The sequence below is a fragment of the Podarcis raffonei genome, chromosome 5, assembly GCF_027172205.1.
Source record: "Podarcis raffonei isolate rPodRaf1 chromosome 5, rPodRaf1.pri, whole genome shotgun sequence".
Taxonomy (NCBI): domain Eukaryota; kingdom Metazoa; phylum Chordata; class Lepidosauria; order Squamata; family Lacertidae; genus Podarcis; species Podarcis raffonei.
In genome coordinates this window covers 33462333-33475113 of record NC_070606.1, presented here as the reverse complement: position 1 = coordinate 33475113, position 12781 = coordinate 33462333, and the positions used below count along the sequence as shown (strand labels likewise).

Here is a 12781-nt window from a genome sequence, read left to right as displayed (position 1 = left end):
AGCTCCGTAGTGGCAGATGTGTGACAGATGCAAGGGAGCCTAGCCAAGAAATCAGGAGGCAGAGTTCCAGGAGCAAAGGTGTCCTTGCCTGCACCAATCTTAAGAAAACCCCTGACCTCTCCCTCCTCTTTCTAAGGAGTAATTTCTGACCGGCGTGTCGATGTCAGTTTGGTGCCAGTTCCTGACCACGTCTAGGAGACAGTATGGTGAACCGGTAGCCAGAGCAGGAAGGGGGGAAAGAAGCGAGGGGGAGCAGATGAGATGGAGGCCGAGTGACCTGTAGGGCTCTCAAGAACTGAGGAAGGGCTTTTGGGGAGAGGAGGGGGGTTGTACTTATCTGAGTCTCCCTGGCAGGCCCCACCCTTAATAGAGAGCCCAAAGGAAGACGACACAGGGAGTGCACCGTCTCTGCCTGCAGCAGGAAGCCTCCGAGAGTGGTGGAATCTGCCTGGAGGGAACGTCGGGGAGAGCCACGTGAGATGATGAACCTCCTGGGAACCAGAGCCCCCCCGGCTCAGGGAGTGGGGTGGCTGAATAGCAACCACCTGGGGATCCTTTGTCTTAAGAGCCACAAAGTGGGACAGGCAGGAATGAGGGGAACAGGCCTGTAAAAGTTATGCCACGGGACTGTGAAGGTCCATTTCTATGACCACTGCCCATCTTTCCTGAGCGAGGGACTCACAACTCTGCGCCGGGTGACCTACCTGCCAGGTGGCATATGCCCTGCGATAAAAGTAGAGTTGCAAATAAGACAAGGTTTTGTCATTCTTCTCTTGAGCCGAACTGCACCCATGTCAATAGCCTAGACAGTTGTGACTTGAGCAGTTTTGCCGCTTACTTTTTGAGAAAGCCTTTAAAGTTGCATTGTTCTTCCATGCATATTTCCTTTGACACACCAAGGGGTTAGTTGCTAAAGGTTTAGAACCCTGATCGTAAATATGACCTACCTATTAGTGCAGTGGAGCGCATCTTCCACACATGAGCGTAACTCAGTATAAAGTCTTGGTTAAGCTGGTTTCTCTGTTGCAGCCTTTGGAACAACCCAGCCTGTCATCTCTCCCATTATGGAGTTTGTCCTTTCACGAAGGGGGCTCTTACTACCACCTTCTAACCTGTCGCTGCACTTGTTAGGGCCTGGTTAAATTCCATTCCAGCAGTGAAATATTCCAAATTTTGCTGTGACCTCAGCCATACGCTGCCTCAATTTGCTGACACCATATTATTAGTTGCTCTTAACAGCTCCCACTTTCACCCACAGGTAACGTTCACGTATACAGCAACGGCAGGATGCGATATACCTACCACCAGAGGCAAGACAGGCGGGAGCATCAAGGCAATGTAAGTTGCGGCCAGAAGGAAGAGAAAGTAAAAATGCTTCAAAACATGCTGACCCGTTCCAGTAAAACATTGCTTCTCCGTACTCCTCTGTCCCAGCTGGTTTGTTAACTGTTAATTAGCCGAAAGCTAAAGCAAACCCACTGGGTTTTTGCTTTTATATTTGATTGCGATTTTTTCCCCCAGGATGCAGCTTTCGCCCTTAGGACTGAGTTGCCAAATAGAGGACGAGTGACTACTTGTCTTCAATTGTGTTTCACTACCAGTACAATTGCATCCTCCGATGCACTGCACTGAGTGGCTTTTTAAAGTTTCATAATTCAGATGCAGAAAAGCCAAGCGCCAGGCTGTGAACTAGGATGTTCACCTCTTGCCTCTGGACTTGCTTGGGGCATTAGGCAAGAGAGACTCTTTTCTCAGTCCCTGCCCCCATCTGTGGTACAGGTGCGATGATGATACTGGCCTACCCTACAGCCGTGTTAAAAGGCAGATTTGGGGGCTCTGTGGGCCATGTTGGGCTCAGAACGCCCACCAGCCCCAGCCAGCATGTCCAACCATTGTGGATGGCTGTCCATTGAGACTTACCAATGGCTACTAGTTATGATGGCTGTATATTTCCTGTAGTATTGGAAGCAGCGTGCTTTGGAATAGCAGTAGCTGGGGCACACAAGTGGGAAAGTGTGACTGCACTCACATGTTGCTTGTGGGTTTGCCAGTGGAATCTGGTTGTCCACTGTGGAAACAGAATGCTGGACTGGAGAATTCCTCGGTTTAACCCAGCCTTTCTCAACCTGTGGGTCCCCAGATGTTGTTGAACTACAACTCCCATCACCCCTAGCTAGCAGGGCCAGAGTTCAGGGATGATGGGAGTTGTAGTCCAACAACATCTGGGGACCCACAGGTTGAGAACTGCTGGCATCAGAGCTTTCCTTGTGTCCTTATGATTGTAGCTCCAACAACATCAGGAGGGCCACATCTCCGTTACAATTATTGCTGAGATAAAGCCTTCAAAATAACTTTTGAGTACTCTTAATGTGCTGTGAAAGTGCTCAGTGTTATTACTGTTGCAGTGGCTGGTCTTTCAACATCAAGTCCCTCCTTTCCTCCCCTCACCCGGGGCTTGGTCTGAGCAAGAATGATGAGGCCCTTCTGTGAATGCAAATGCACTGATGACATTCCCTTCTTCCTCCCTAGGGTGGCCTTGGGCTGTTTGTCCAGCTGATGCCTATTCTCATCCTCATCATCGTTTCTGCTCTCAGCCAGATGATGGTCTCCAGTCCACCTTACAGTTTGAGCCACAGACCGTTAGTTCCCTTTACTCTTCTACACAGTTGGCTTAAGGCTTTTGCCAATTGCTGTTTTTGTTTGATGCATTCTTTCCCCTGTGTTGCTTCTTTTCCTTTCCGTCTCTTTCTCTCACGCTGATTTAAACCCTTTAGATCTGCACGTGGTCAGAATACTCTGTGCACAGGACTTCAGGATGCATGGGGGGCAGGACTCACTTGTGTGAAACTTCCCCTAGATCAGAATCTGTCTGCACATGTCTTCGGCAGAAACCCAACTAGATTTGTTATCATGAAAATGGTTGCTGTTTCAGAAAGAAACATTCTGTGGTCATTGCCCAAATGAATGTGTTACTTAACAAATCCCTTGTGTTGCTTTCTACATCAGCAGATCTTCGGTTAGGATTTTTTCATGCATTCATTTTATAAATTTTCCAAGTAACATTGGCACAAGCTTCTAGGATCCAACATGGTTTGCATGGGTCAGTGTAAAGTGGCATTCCAAGTTATGGAAGGGTTAAGAAAAAACTATTCTGGAAAAAAAGTTTTGCAGGAGTGAAGAGAACCCTTCACCTCTTCCCGCAGGCTTTCCCCTGTAAGTTGAGGTTCTTGATTCCTGCAAGCTGCTTATCAAATCTTGGGGGGGGGGGGGAGAGAAAACCTGTATCCTCTGCAATAATTGGCGTCTTCTCTGCCATGTGAAAGGTTTCAGTAGTTGTAACGTGCTTTAGACTATAAGCTCAGCTCAGCTCTCATGGTGCAGTGACCAAATTGACCAGCTGATTAAGGCTGACGATGGTGCTATCTGGGGAAGAACTAGATATACTGCAAGGAGAACATTTCTGAATGTTTAGTCCATGGACTCCCCCCACCCCACCCCACCCCACCCCACCCCGTGCTTTCTCTGCAAGCCACAGGCTGGATCTGATCCTGTGATGAATGTGTCTCCTCTCTCATCTGCTACTTCCACTTCTAGAAGGGAAAGGGCATCTGGACACCTGAGACCATGAGAAAGAGAAGGTGTCCTTCTTTTATTGATCTGTTTTGGTCTTTCCCTTCCATTCTGCCTTCCAGGAAGGAAGAGAGGGATGGCTAGGAGAACGAGATGCCACAGATGGAGAAGAGTGCTCCGTTTGGGCTTGTCCTTTGCAATGCGCGTTTCTGGCCTAAACTCCGCTTGGAGTGGCTCACTGGGAATGTTGTGCCCCTGATAGGAAGCTGCGGCGCTTATCTGTGAGATGGGATGTTAGAGGATTAGGCTGAACAGGCAAGGGTAGCTTACTGCTAAGGGGCTCAGCAGGTAGCTCAGGTTCTGTATGCCCAAGTGAAATCTGTCTCCACCCTTATTAAGTAGGTCGGAAACCCCCAGGGATGTGCTGTTATTTCTTGGAAGATATTCCCCTGGCAGAAGGGAGCCATCTGAATGATTTGGAATATGTACAGGAGCCCAAATATGTAACACAGTGATTAGATTTAAAATATTACCACCCCATTTTACAAACTGCAACATGGATGTATGCTACATAGATGTAACACTCTAATTTTTGAGCAGTGCATTATAAGGTTGCAAAAGAGATACAATAGACACAATAGATTCATACAGTTGAAGTCAGCTATAAAATCGGGGCGGGGGGGCTTAAAATACATGCTGGTTTGTTGGCTTGTGTTTTTTGTGTTGTTGTTTTTTAAAAGAAAATGTCTTCACCCAGAATCAGAAGTTCAACAGGGAGGGAACTGGTCTGATCTGAGGAGGGAGTTCCACAGAATTGGGCCCACAGTACTGAGTGCATGGCTTCTGCTTGATACAAGCCGTGGGGCAGGGGTAGATTTTGAATGAAAATCCACATCTGCACTATTTGCTTGCCTGAGCAGCAAACGTGCATTTGCTGCAGCATCATGTCGAAAGCAGTTACCAAAGTAGCATCAAAGAGGAGGAAGCTAGTAGCTTGTAACACAGGCTTTTCCTTGTGTATATTTATTAAATAAAGGCTTTTTGAGTGATGTCGCTCAACTGCTTCCACTCCATCAATGGTAAGGATTGGATTAATTCATTTTGGTGGTCCTTACATTAGCTTTGTTGCTAAGGTTTGATACTTTGTTCCGGGTCCCTTTGTATATTTAGTAGTCTGGAAAAGGCCAGGAAAAGGGTCTGAACCCTTAAGCCTGTGACTTCCCCTTTGTGTTTAGGGCCCTTGAGCTGCCTCCTTTCTCAGACTCCTTTTATCAAACTGCATATCCTTCCCCCATTGAGATTTGGATGGAAAGCCAAATGCATCAATTCCACTGTTGGCTCATCACAAGCAAATTAGCTGCCTCATCCAAGTGGCAAACATCTTGGCAGCAATCCCATCCCCTGTCTGAGCAACTGAATATAATATAAACGCATTCTGCTAGCGTTCCGTCATTGCAGCCGCAGCAATTATGACTGACAAATGTGCAGTGTCGGCCAGCAGGGGGCGATGCTGACTCGCCAGCTACTGCTTTGCACTAGACCCTGCTGCTGTTGGGGAAATCTGGTAAGCTGAGCTCACCATCTGTCTTGGCTGGTAAAAGGAAGTGCATTACTGCTGAAAAGTTCAGAAGCCATCTGAATGCTTCCAAGTGATCAGTTTAATACTCTTTTGTAAATTGTCACCTGTGTAAATAAACCCTTGAGAAGAACCTCTAGCATGTTTTCTTAAAGTCCCCCCTTCATATTTGCTACTACCCTATGCTCTGGGTACAGGTAGTCTTGCTTTTTGCATTTCCCTTGGCCTGTTGCTGGATTTTGATGCAAGGCCAAGTGACCTCATGCTCTTCATCCTAGTGTGTGTGTTTGTGTGTGTGTGTGTGTGTGTGTGTGTTGGGGGTCAGTCGGAGTGATGGAGTCACTCCACAGATGATCACTCAAAATTCCTCTTCCAGGAGTACAAGCTCCTGTAAATTTTGCCATGGGCAGATTTCTTGCATTGGAGATAAAAGGCAGCATTTAAAAAAAAGAAAAAAGAAAATTGAATGTATTTTGATTTTGTTTAAAAGATTGTGAAATTATACTCTGTTCCCTAGAAGAAGAAAAATGGCAACAGCTTATTAGAGACAATGTTAGGGAATATTTTCAGGCAAGCTTATCAATCTTGCCAGCAGCCTATTTTAGTCTGGCCTCCTGTTGCTTTAGGGGAAGAGCAGATCTTTTCTCTTTCCAGGTGAATAATGGGACTTGAAAGTCATTTCTTGTTAGCACAAGCTGGTGTTTTTAGGGTTGGTTGCCATCAGTTTAGTAGCTGTTTGCAGTTTAGTGGCTGTTTGCAGTTTAGTAGCGCAGAGAGCTTGCTGGGGAGACCATGCATTAAAAAAAAATAAAGGACTCAAAAATAACTTAAACTAGGTTTTAATAAGAAAAACAAAAACTCCTTTTACACTAAATACATTAACAACCAAACCAGACCCAACCACCAACCCATCCCCCAGGGTAATGGGAGAGCTAGGTGCTGCTCCTTATATACTACACCCAAATGCTGACACACCTTAATCAAATACAACTCAGCAGCACCTGCTACATTTCACAGCTGTAAAGCTGGGTCTCGTTATCTTACTCTGGCCCTTGCTCTGGCCCCTTAAAGACATACACATCGGGTGCAACAATGATGAACCTTTACATTTAAATAAACCATTCAACATTTCCCCTGCGGTTCATCATTGTGGAACAAAAACATAAAGCATACTTTGTACATGTCTTTCAAAACAGAATGTCCACGTTGTGATGCATCTTTTAACAAAAGCTTAACTGTTTCATATTTTACGCTTGGTGAATAACACAAATCATAATCTTCGCCTGGAATTTGTTGAAAACCCCTAGCAACTAGTCTTGCTTTGCACCTTACAACTTCATTTTTGTCATTCATTTTAACTCTATAAACCCATTTTGAATCAATAAGTCTCATATCTGGGGTTTGTGGTACAAGAGACCAAGTGTTATGCTCTTTTAAAGAAGCTATCTCAGAGTTCATAGCTTTATACCAATTTGCAGCTTGTTGCTTAGGTAATTTCTGAACATCATTGTAGCTTTTTGGCTCAAAAACTGCCTTACTGGCATACACAGTATTAAAATGTTCATCTGCAAAACGTTGTGGCTTCTGCCTCTTTCTATCTGAACGTCTTAGTCCAGAAGGAGAGTCAGACTCCTCAGACTTAATGGGACTAAGTGAACCACTAGTTTCAGGTTGTAAATCATTGTCAGATTGAAGAGATGCCTGTAGGCTAAGCTCACGGTCAGAAAACTCAAGAGAATCTAACCTCCCCTTGGGTGCCTGTGACTTTAAATCATCAAACAAATCAGATTCAACAGACTTTTTGTCTTTTTCCATTAATTCAGAAGCACCATTTCCTGCTGCTGCTGCTTCTTCCTCTTCTTCCTCAGTATTATCTATACCATCAGTATCTTGGAAGACAGCAACTCCATTCCAATTTACAGTTTGTATCATGCTTCTGGTAATATGAAATTTGCCAGTTGCTGGTATGTAAATTCTGTACGCCCCCTGCTGGTAGCCCATTAATTTTCCCTGGACACTACGTTCACCCAATTTCTGCTTAGCAGGATAATGCATAATTACATCTGAACCCCAAATGCGTAGGTATTTCAGATTAGGGCGTTTTTTAAACAGCTTTTCATAGGGGGTGACATCTAAACCAGAATGATAACTGCGATTTCTAACATAACAAAACGCATTAAGCGCTTCAGCCCAAAAGTCTTTGGGCAGATTAGCATCGTGCAGATACGTTTTAACCCCTGCCTGTAGGTCACGCTGCACAACTTCAACAAGCCCATTTTGCCAGGGACTTCGGGGGCAAGATAACTCATGAGTAGTCCCCTGCGCTTCCAGGAATTTTTCAAAATCCTCAGAAACAAATTCCCCGCCCCGGTCAGAAAATAGGTTCTTAATTGGTTTGTTAAAGTGCGTTTTTACCCAGTTGCAAAAAACTTTGTACTTCTCAAATGCTTGGGACTTCTCAGCTATTGCATAAGTCCAACAATATCTACTATACTGGTCTATCAGAGTAAGCCAGTACTTAGAACCTCCTAATGATGGTGGGAGTGGCCCAACTAAATCACAATGTACACGCTCAAATGGCTCAGTTACTTTCCTATCTGAGCACCTACCCTTGCGTGCAACCTTAATCTTATTCTTGCAACAGGATAGACATTGCATAAAGAATTTACATGGTTTTAAGTTGAGGCCATTAACAATATTCTTTGTCTTAATTACATCAGCAAAATTCAGGTGTCCCAGAATTCTGTGCGCCTCATGGACACACCCGGAATGAGGCCTTACATTCCTCAACCCCTGGCTTGACTGTGCTGCTCTGCAATTTATAGGCGATTGGGAGTAGGTGCAAAAATACAGTCTATATAAACCATCAGATTCCCGGGCATATAATAGACGTTTGTTCCCATCGAAAAACTCACACATTGACTTTAAGAAACGCACAGTTATGCCTTGACGAGCAAAGCACCTTACTGACAATAAATTGTCCACTGACGGGCAGTAAATGCAGTTCCCTATTGTAATGTTTAAAGAGTCAAGTTTAACAGTACCCCTGCCAAGCGACTGCAAGACTTGTGAATTGGCTAAATGTACATTACCAATTTCCTCTTCGAAAGAAATAAACAAGCTTCGATCATTGCAAACGTGCTGAGATGCTCCTGAGTCGATAATAAAAGACTTCCACTTGGCATCTTTAATTCTTTTACGATCTGTTGTCCGAGCATGAAAAGCTTGCGGCTCGTTTCTGTCTTTACGGTGCGATGTTGGCTGCTGGGCTGACAACCGTGACTGATGAACAGAAACAGGCTTGGGAGTACTTTGCTTTCTTTTGGATCTGCAGTCCTTTGCAAAATGTCCTTGTTTATTGCAGAACCAACAACGCTTTGCAGCTTTAAATGCAGTTGTATCACCACAAGTTTGCATATGGCGTTCCTCATTACTTCTTGAAATAGGAGTGCTTATGGCACAAGCCTCCCTTCTGTCCAACTCGCCCATTAATCTTGCCGTCACCCCTTCCACAGTTAATTGTGCTGGTGGAACGGCAGATATCTGGCTAGCTATGCCATCAAAGTCCTCATTAAGGGAACATAGAATGATAAAAACATACTGAATATTAGGTATCTCCATGTCCCTTCGAATTAATTCGCAGCGTATTGCCTCCAGACGTCTCAAGTGTGCTGCCAAATCACCACCAGGCTGCAACTTCGTCTGGTACAACTGCTTGAAAAACGTCAATGCAGATGCTGACTCTTTTCTAACATGCACTGCTGCAAGACTGTCCCACATTTCTTTGGCAGTTTTCTTATTTCTTATATAGACTACTTGCTGGTCGCTGACTGCCAAATTAATTATCGCCCTGGCTTTTGCATCTCCTTTCGACCAAGCATTAGTCACAGGGTCAGGAGGGTCATCAGTTACATAGGTCCATACTTCTCTAGAGGTCAAAAGCGCCTCCACCCGAAAAGACCATAAACTATAGTTCTCATCTGTTAGCTGTGGGAAGACCAGAGCCTTCTCAGCTTCAGGAACCCGGTCAACCATTCTGGAACTCTTCCAGACCCACAGAACTACACTAACAGGAGAAGGAGTTTTCAAACCTTTCTCAGAGTCCAAAAATATGCAGTCATCCACTCAGCAGCTGGGCCCATAACCAAAGATGTTGGCTGTTTGCAGTTTAGTAGCGCAGAGAGCTTGCTGGGGAGACCATGCATTAAAAAAAAATAAAGGACTCAAAAATAACTTAAACTAGGTTTTAATAAGAAAAACAAAAACTCCTTTTACACTAAATACATTAACAACCAAACCAGACCCAACCACCAACCCATCCCCCAGGGTAATGGGAGAGCTAGGTGCTGCTCCTTATATACTACACCCAAATGCTGACACACCTTAATCAAATACAACTCAGCAGCACCTGCTACATTTCACAGCTGTAAAGCTGGGTCTCGTTATCTTACTCTGGCCCTTGCTCTGGCCCCTTAAAGACATACACATCGGGTGCAACAATGATGAACCTTTACATTTAAATAAACCATTCAACAGGGTGAACCCCCCCCCCCCATGTTCCTCTTGCCATCAGCCATATTAAGTGAATGTGAGCTAATGGGCACACACCTCTTTTGCTTGGAACCTATATTGGGAGTTCCCTTGCAGAGCGAAGAGGTTTTCTTGAAGATGGCTTGCCTGCCTCAGTTGGCAGTCCAGAGGTCCCAAGCTGATAAATGCGACCGAACAAGGCATAGGATGATAAATGTGTGGGGAGGAAATGGCAAAAGAAGGTGCAAGAGCATGCTGCTGGGTCTGAGGAGAGACTGATGAAGTCAATGACACTTTTTCTGTTCCAAAACATGTGTACTATTATTCACTGTTCAAAGTACTTTAGTGCAGTAAGTGAAACTGTAGTTGCGTAATAGATTTAGTAGTATCCTGCTGGGAATGCCTCCCGTGTCCCTAGTCCATTCTGCCCTTGCAGTTTGTGTCCCATTGAGCAAGGTACTGTGGCCTGCAAGGTACTTCACAACCACTTTGGTTTTGCTAGACAGGGGGGAACAGAGGTTGTTGTTTTTTCCACCTTATAGGCCACCCTACATGGCCGAGGGTCCTGCATTTGGTTTGGGTGGGCCTCACATTTTAGCAAGATAATAAGACTATGGCTTATTATCTCCTTATTCAAACTAATTTGTGTTGTTGGTTTAGATCTTTCTTTTTCTTCCCCGTTCCCAGGTCGGTCGGCCATATATACAAGAGAACGACCGAACACTTGAAAGTATCTTACTTTGTAGCTGACAACTTTGCAGAAGAATACACTGGGACAAATCTGAAAAACGTGGAGAGGAGCGTGGAAGACGACTATATTGCAAATCTCCGAAATAACTGTTGGAAGGAAAAACAACAGAGTGAGTGGAGACCTTTGTGGAGCTAGATCTGGTTTTCAGGCTGGCTGTTGGGCTATCCCTTAGAGAAAGCTGTCTCTCCAAGTTGACTTTTCCATCCCTAGAGCTTGACAAAGGTGTTGGAAGGTTCTGATCTAAAGAAAAGACAACCCTGACATATTTACAAGTCTGGTTCACGGAAGGACCTCGGTCCAGTGTATTCAGATGCTACAGCTAAATCTTGTTTTAGACAAAGGTGATCATCATCACCTATGACCAGCACAATAACTTTGCTGATATAATCCTCCAAAAGGTAGAGACAAAGACAGGTTCTGATGTCCTTTCAGTAGTGACCAAGCTGTCTGCCCTCTTCCAACCCTACTTTAGAAATCGTCCCTAAAATAAGCTGTAGTTGCAATGTCTGAGGCAGGTGCATAGCAGTAGATGAATGTTTTTGTTGACTCCCTTACAGCTCCCTGCTCAAAGGGACTCGTGACAAAATGGGATAGGTGATGGGAAATGTCCTCTTTCCAGAAGCAACTAGGAAGCAAACCATCTCTCCAGTGAACTGCATGGGGAGTATCTGGGAACAAGTATTATACAGGCCCAAGGGAATAATTATGCTTGCCAGCCTTCATGACAGTTGCTTCAATGGTAATGGCTTTCTTTTGCAGAGGAAGGCTTGCTGTACCGGGCACGTTACTTTGGAGATTCAGATCTGTATCAGAGAGCACAGAAGATGGGCACCCCAAGCTGCAGCAGGCTGTCTGAAGTTCAGGCATCTATGCATGGATAACTATTGCGGAAACAGTCCATAGAGAGCTAAGTAAGAGCTGGTGATTAATGCCTCCCTCCCCTCCCCCTCCCCCATGATTCTCAAGCACAGCACCATAGTCCTTATTTGCTGGCTTCGTCTAACTTATAGATGTAGGTCTCCTTTTCCACGCACAGACATCCCTCAATCAAGAAGTCACACGTAACGCCAGGACATTAGGCTTGGTTTGTACTTTGGCCTTTGGGGGCCCTTTCAGCTTCTCCTCCATAGCATTTGGGATCAAAACAAAATGACCTTGCAGCTGATTGGCCTGTCACCTGTTTATTTGAGAGCATCCTTCTACTTTCTCATCTAGCTAAGAATTTCAGAACTTATCTGAAAAGAAAGTGGTTCCAGCTACTACCGTGGAAGCGCCATAAGCGGAATGAGCAGTTTAGTAACTTCTCATTCCATTGAAGGTGCTTCTCTGACATCTGAAGCTGCTCTGAGCAACTGGGCCACTTTGCCCACCTGCAATAAGCCCGTTTGTACTGCCTGCTGCCTCTTGAATGGGAAAAATGGTTCTATGGAACCAGCACAGAACTAGGAAATTGGGGGGGCGGGTGTCTCTTTAAAGAGGAATTGCGATTTTCATTGTGTCGTTGCAAACAACCAAAAAAAGCAGGTTTTGCAGCGGCATGGTGACATCTCTGGAACCATTTGAGGAGCTGCTTGGTGTACAGATGTGGCTTACAATGTGTGCAAATGAGGTTGCAGAGAATGGTGAGGATTTTATCGCTTTGTGGTGAGATTTCCCTGTAAATATTGGAATAGAGAGACGTAGAGGAAATTAAAACAATACAAAACCAATGCAAAGTTCAAAAAAGATCTGTATAAAAATATGCCAGTGAGGAGTGTATCTTCTCCTTCCCCATTAAGGGTCAAACTGCATAATACTCAGAAGCGCTGTGATTGAAATTTCCAGTTTCAAAAACCTTGCAAAATTTAAAAGCAGCTGTGCCAGTAGGGGGACCGAGTGGATCAGGGCTATGATGCTGTGGGAACCTTTTCTCCCCAGGCCGTTTTTGTCCAATCAAAATTGCTCAGCCCTGGAATCTGTTCTTAGGCCAATTAGGAAAAAAGGCAGGCAGCTGCCATGTTTCTCCAGCCAGGCTAATAGTAGCTTTGGGTGGGTGGGGGGTAGGTTTGACATCAGAAAGGGTTAACACCCCGCCCCCTCCTCAGACAACACAACACCCAATCCCATTCAGATGCCCCACAGCTGCATTTCAATTGAAGCAATGGCAAGGAGGTCAGGAGTTCCTGGGCTGTACCACTTCAGAATGCAGATGGGGGTTCCCATGACTGAATGCATCTCCATACAGAAAACAAATCCCTCTATGTAGAAAACTATGGGAGTAGGCTAGGTTCATAGCTGTCAATTTTCCCCTTTTCTTGCGAGGAATCCTATTCGGAATAAGGGAATTTCCCTTTTAAAAAGGGAAACGTTGACAG

General features: G+C 44.9%; 1 protein-coding gene across 4 annotated transcripts in view; it reads left to right on the top strand.

Annotated features, from left to right (window-relative positions):
• Positions 1–12781, top strand: part of DNAJB12 (DnaJ heat shock protein family (Hsp40) member B12) — a 29682-nt gene that overhangs the window by 14097 nt on the left and 2804 nt on the right. For 2 of the 4 annotated variants that reach the window (XM_053388543.1, XM_053388546.1), the window contains exons 5-9: positions 355–474; positions 1259–1338; positions 2530–2639; positions 10364–10536; positions 11187–11338. In XM_053388543.1, the coding sequence (XP_053244518.1) occupies positions 355–474; positions 1259–1338; positions 2530–2639; positions 10364–10536; positions 11187–11308 (605 nt within the window). In that variant the 3' untranslated portion in view covers positions 11309–11338. The remainder of the gene's footprint in view (positions 1–354; positions 475–1258; positions 1339–2529; positions 2640–10363; positions 10537–11186; positions 11339–12781) is intronic. The other 2 variants (XM_053388545.1, XM_053388544.1) reach the window with 1 other exon arrangement.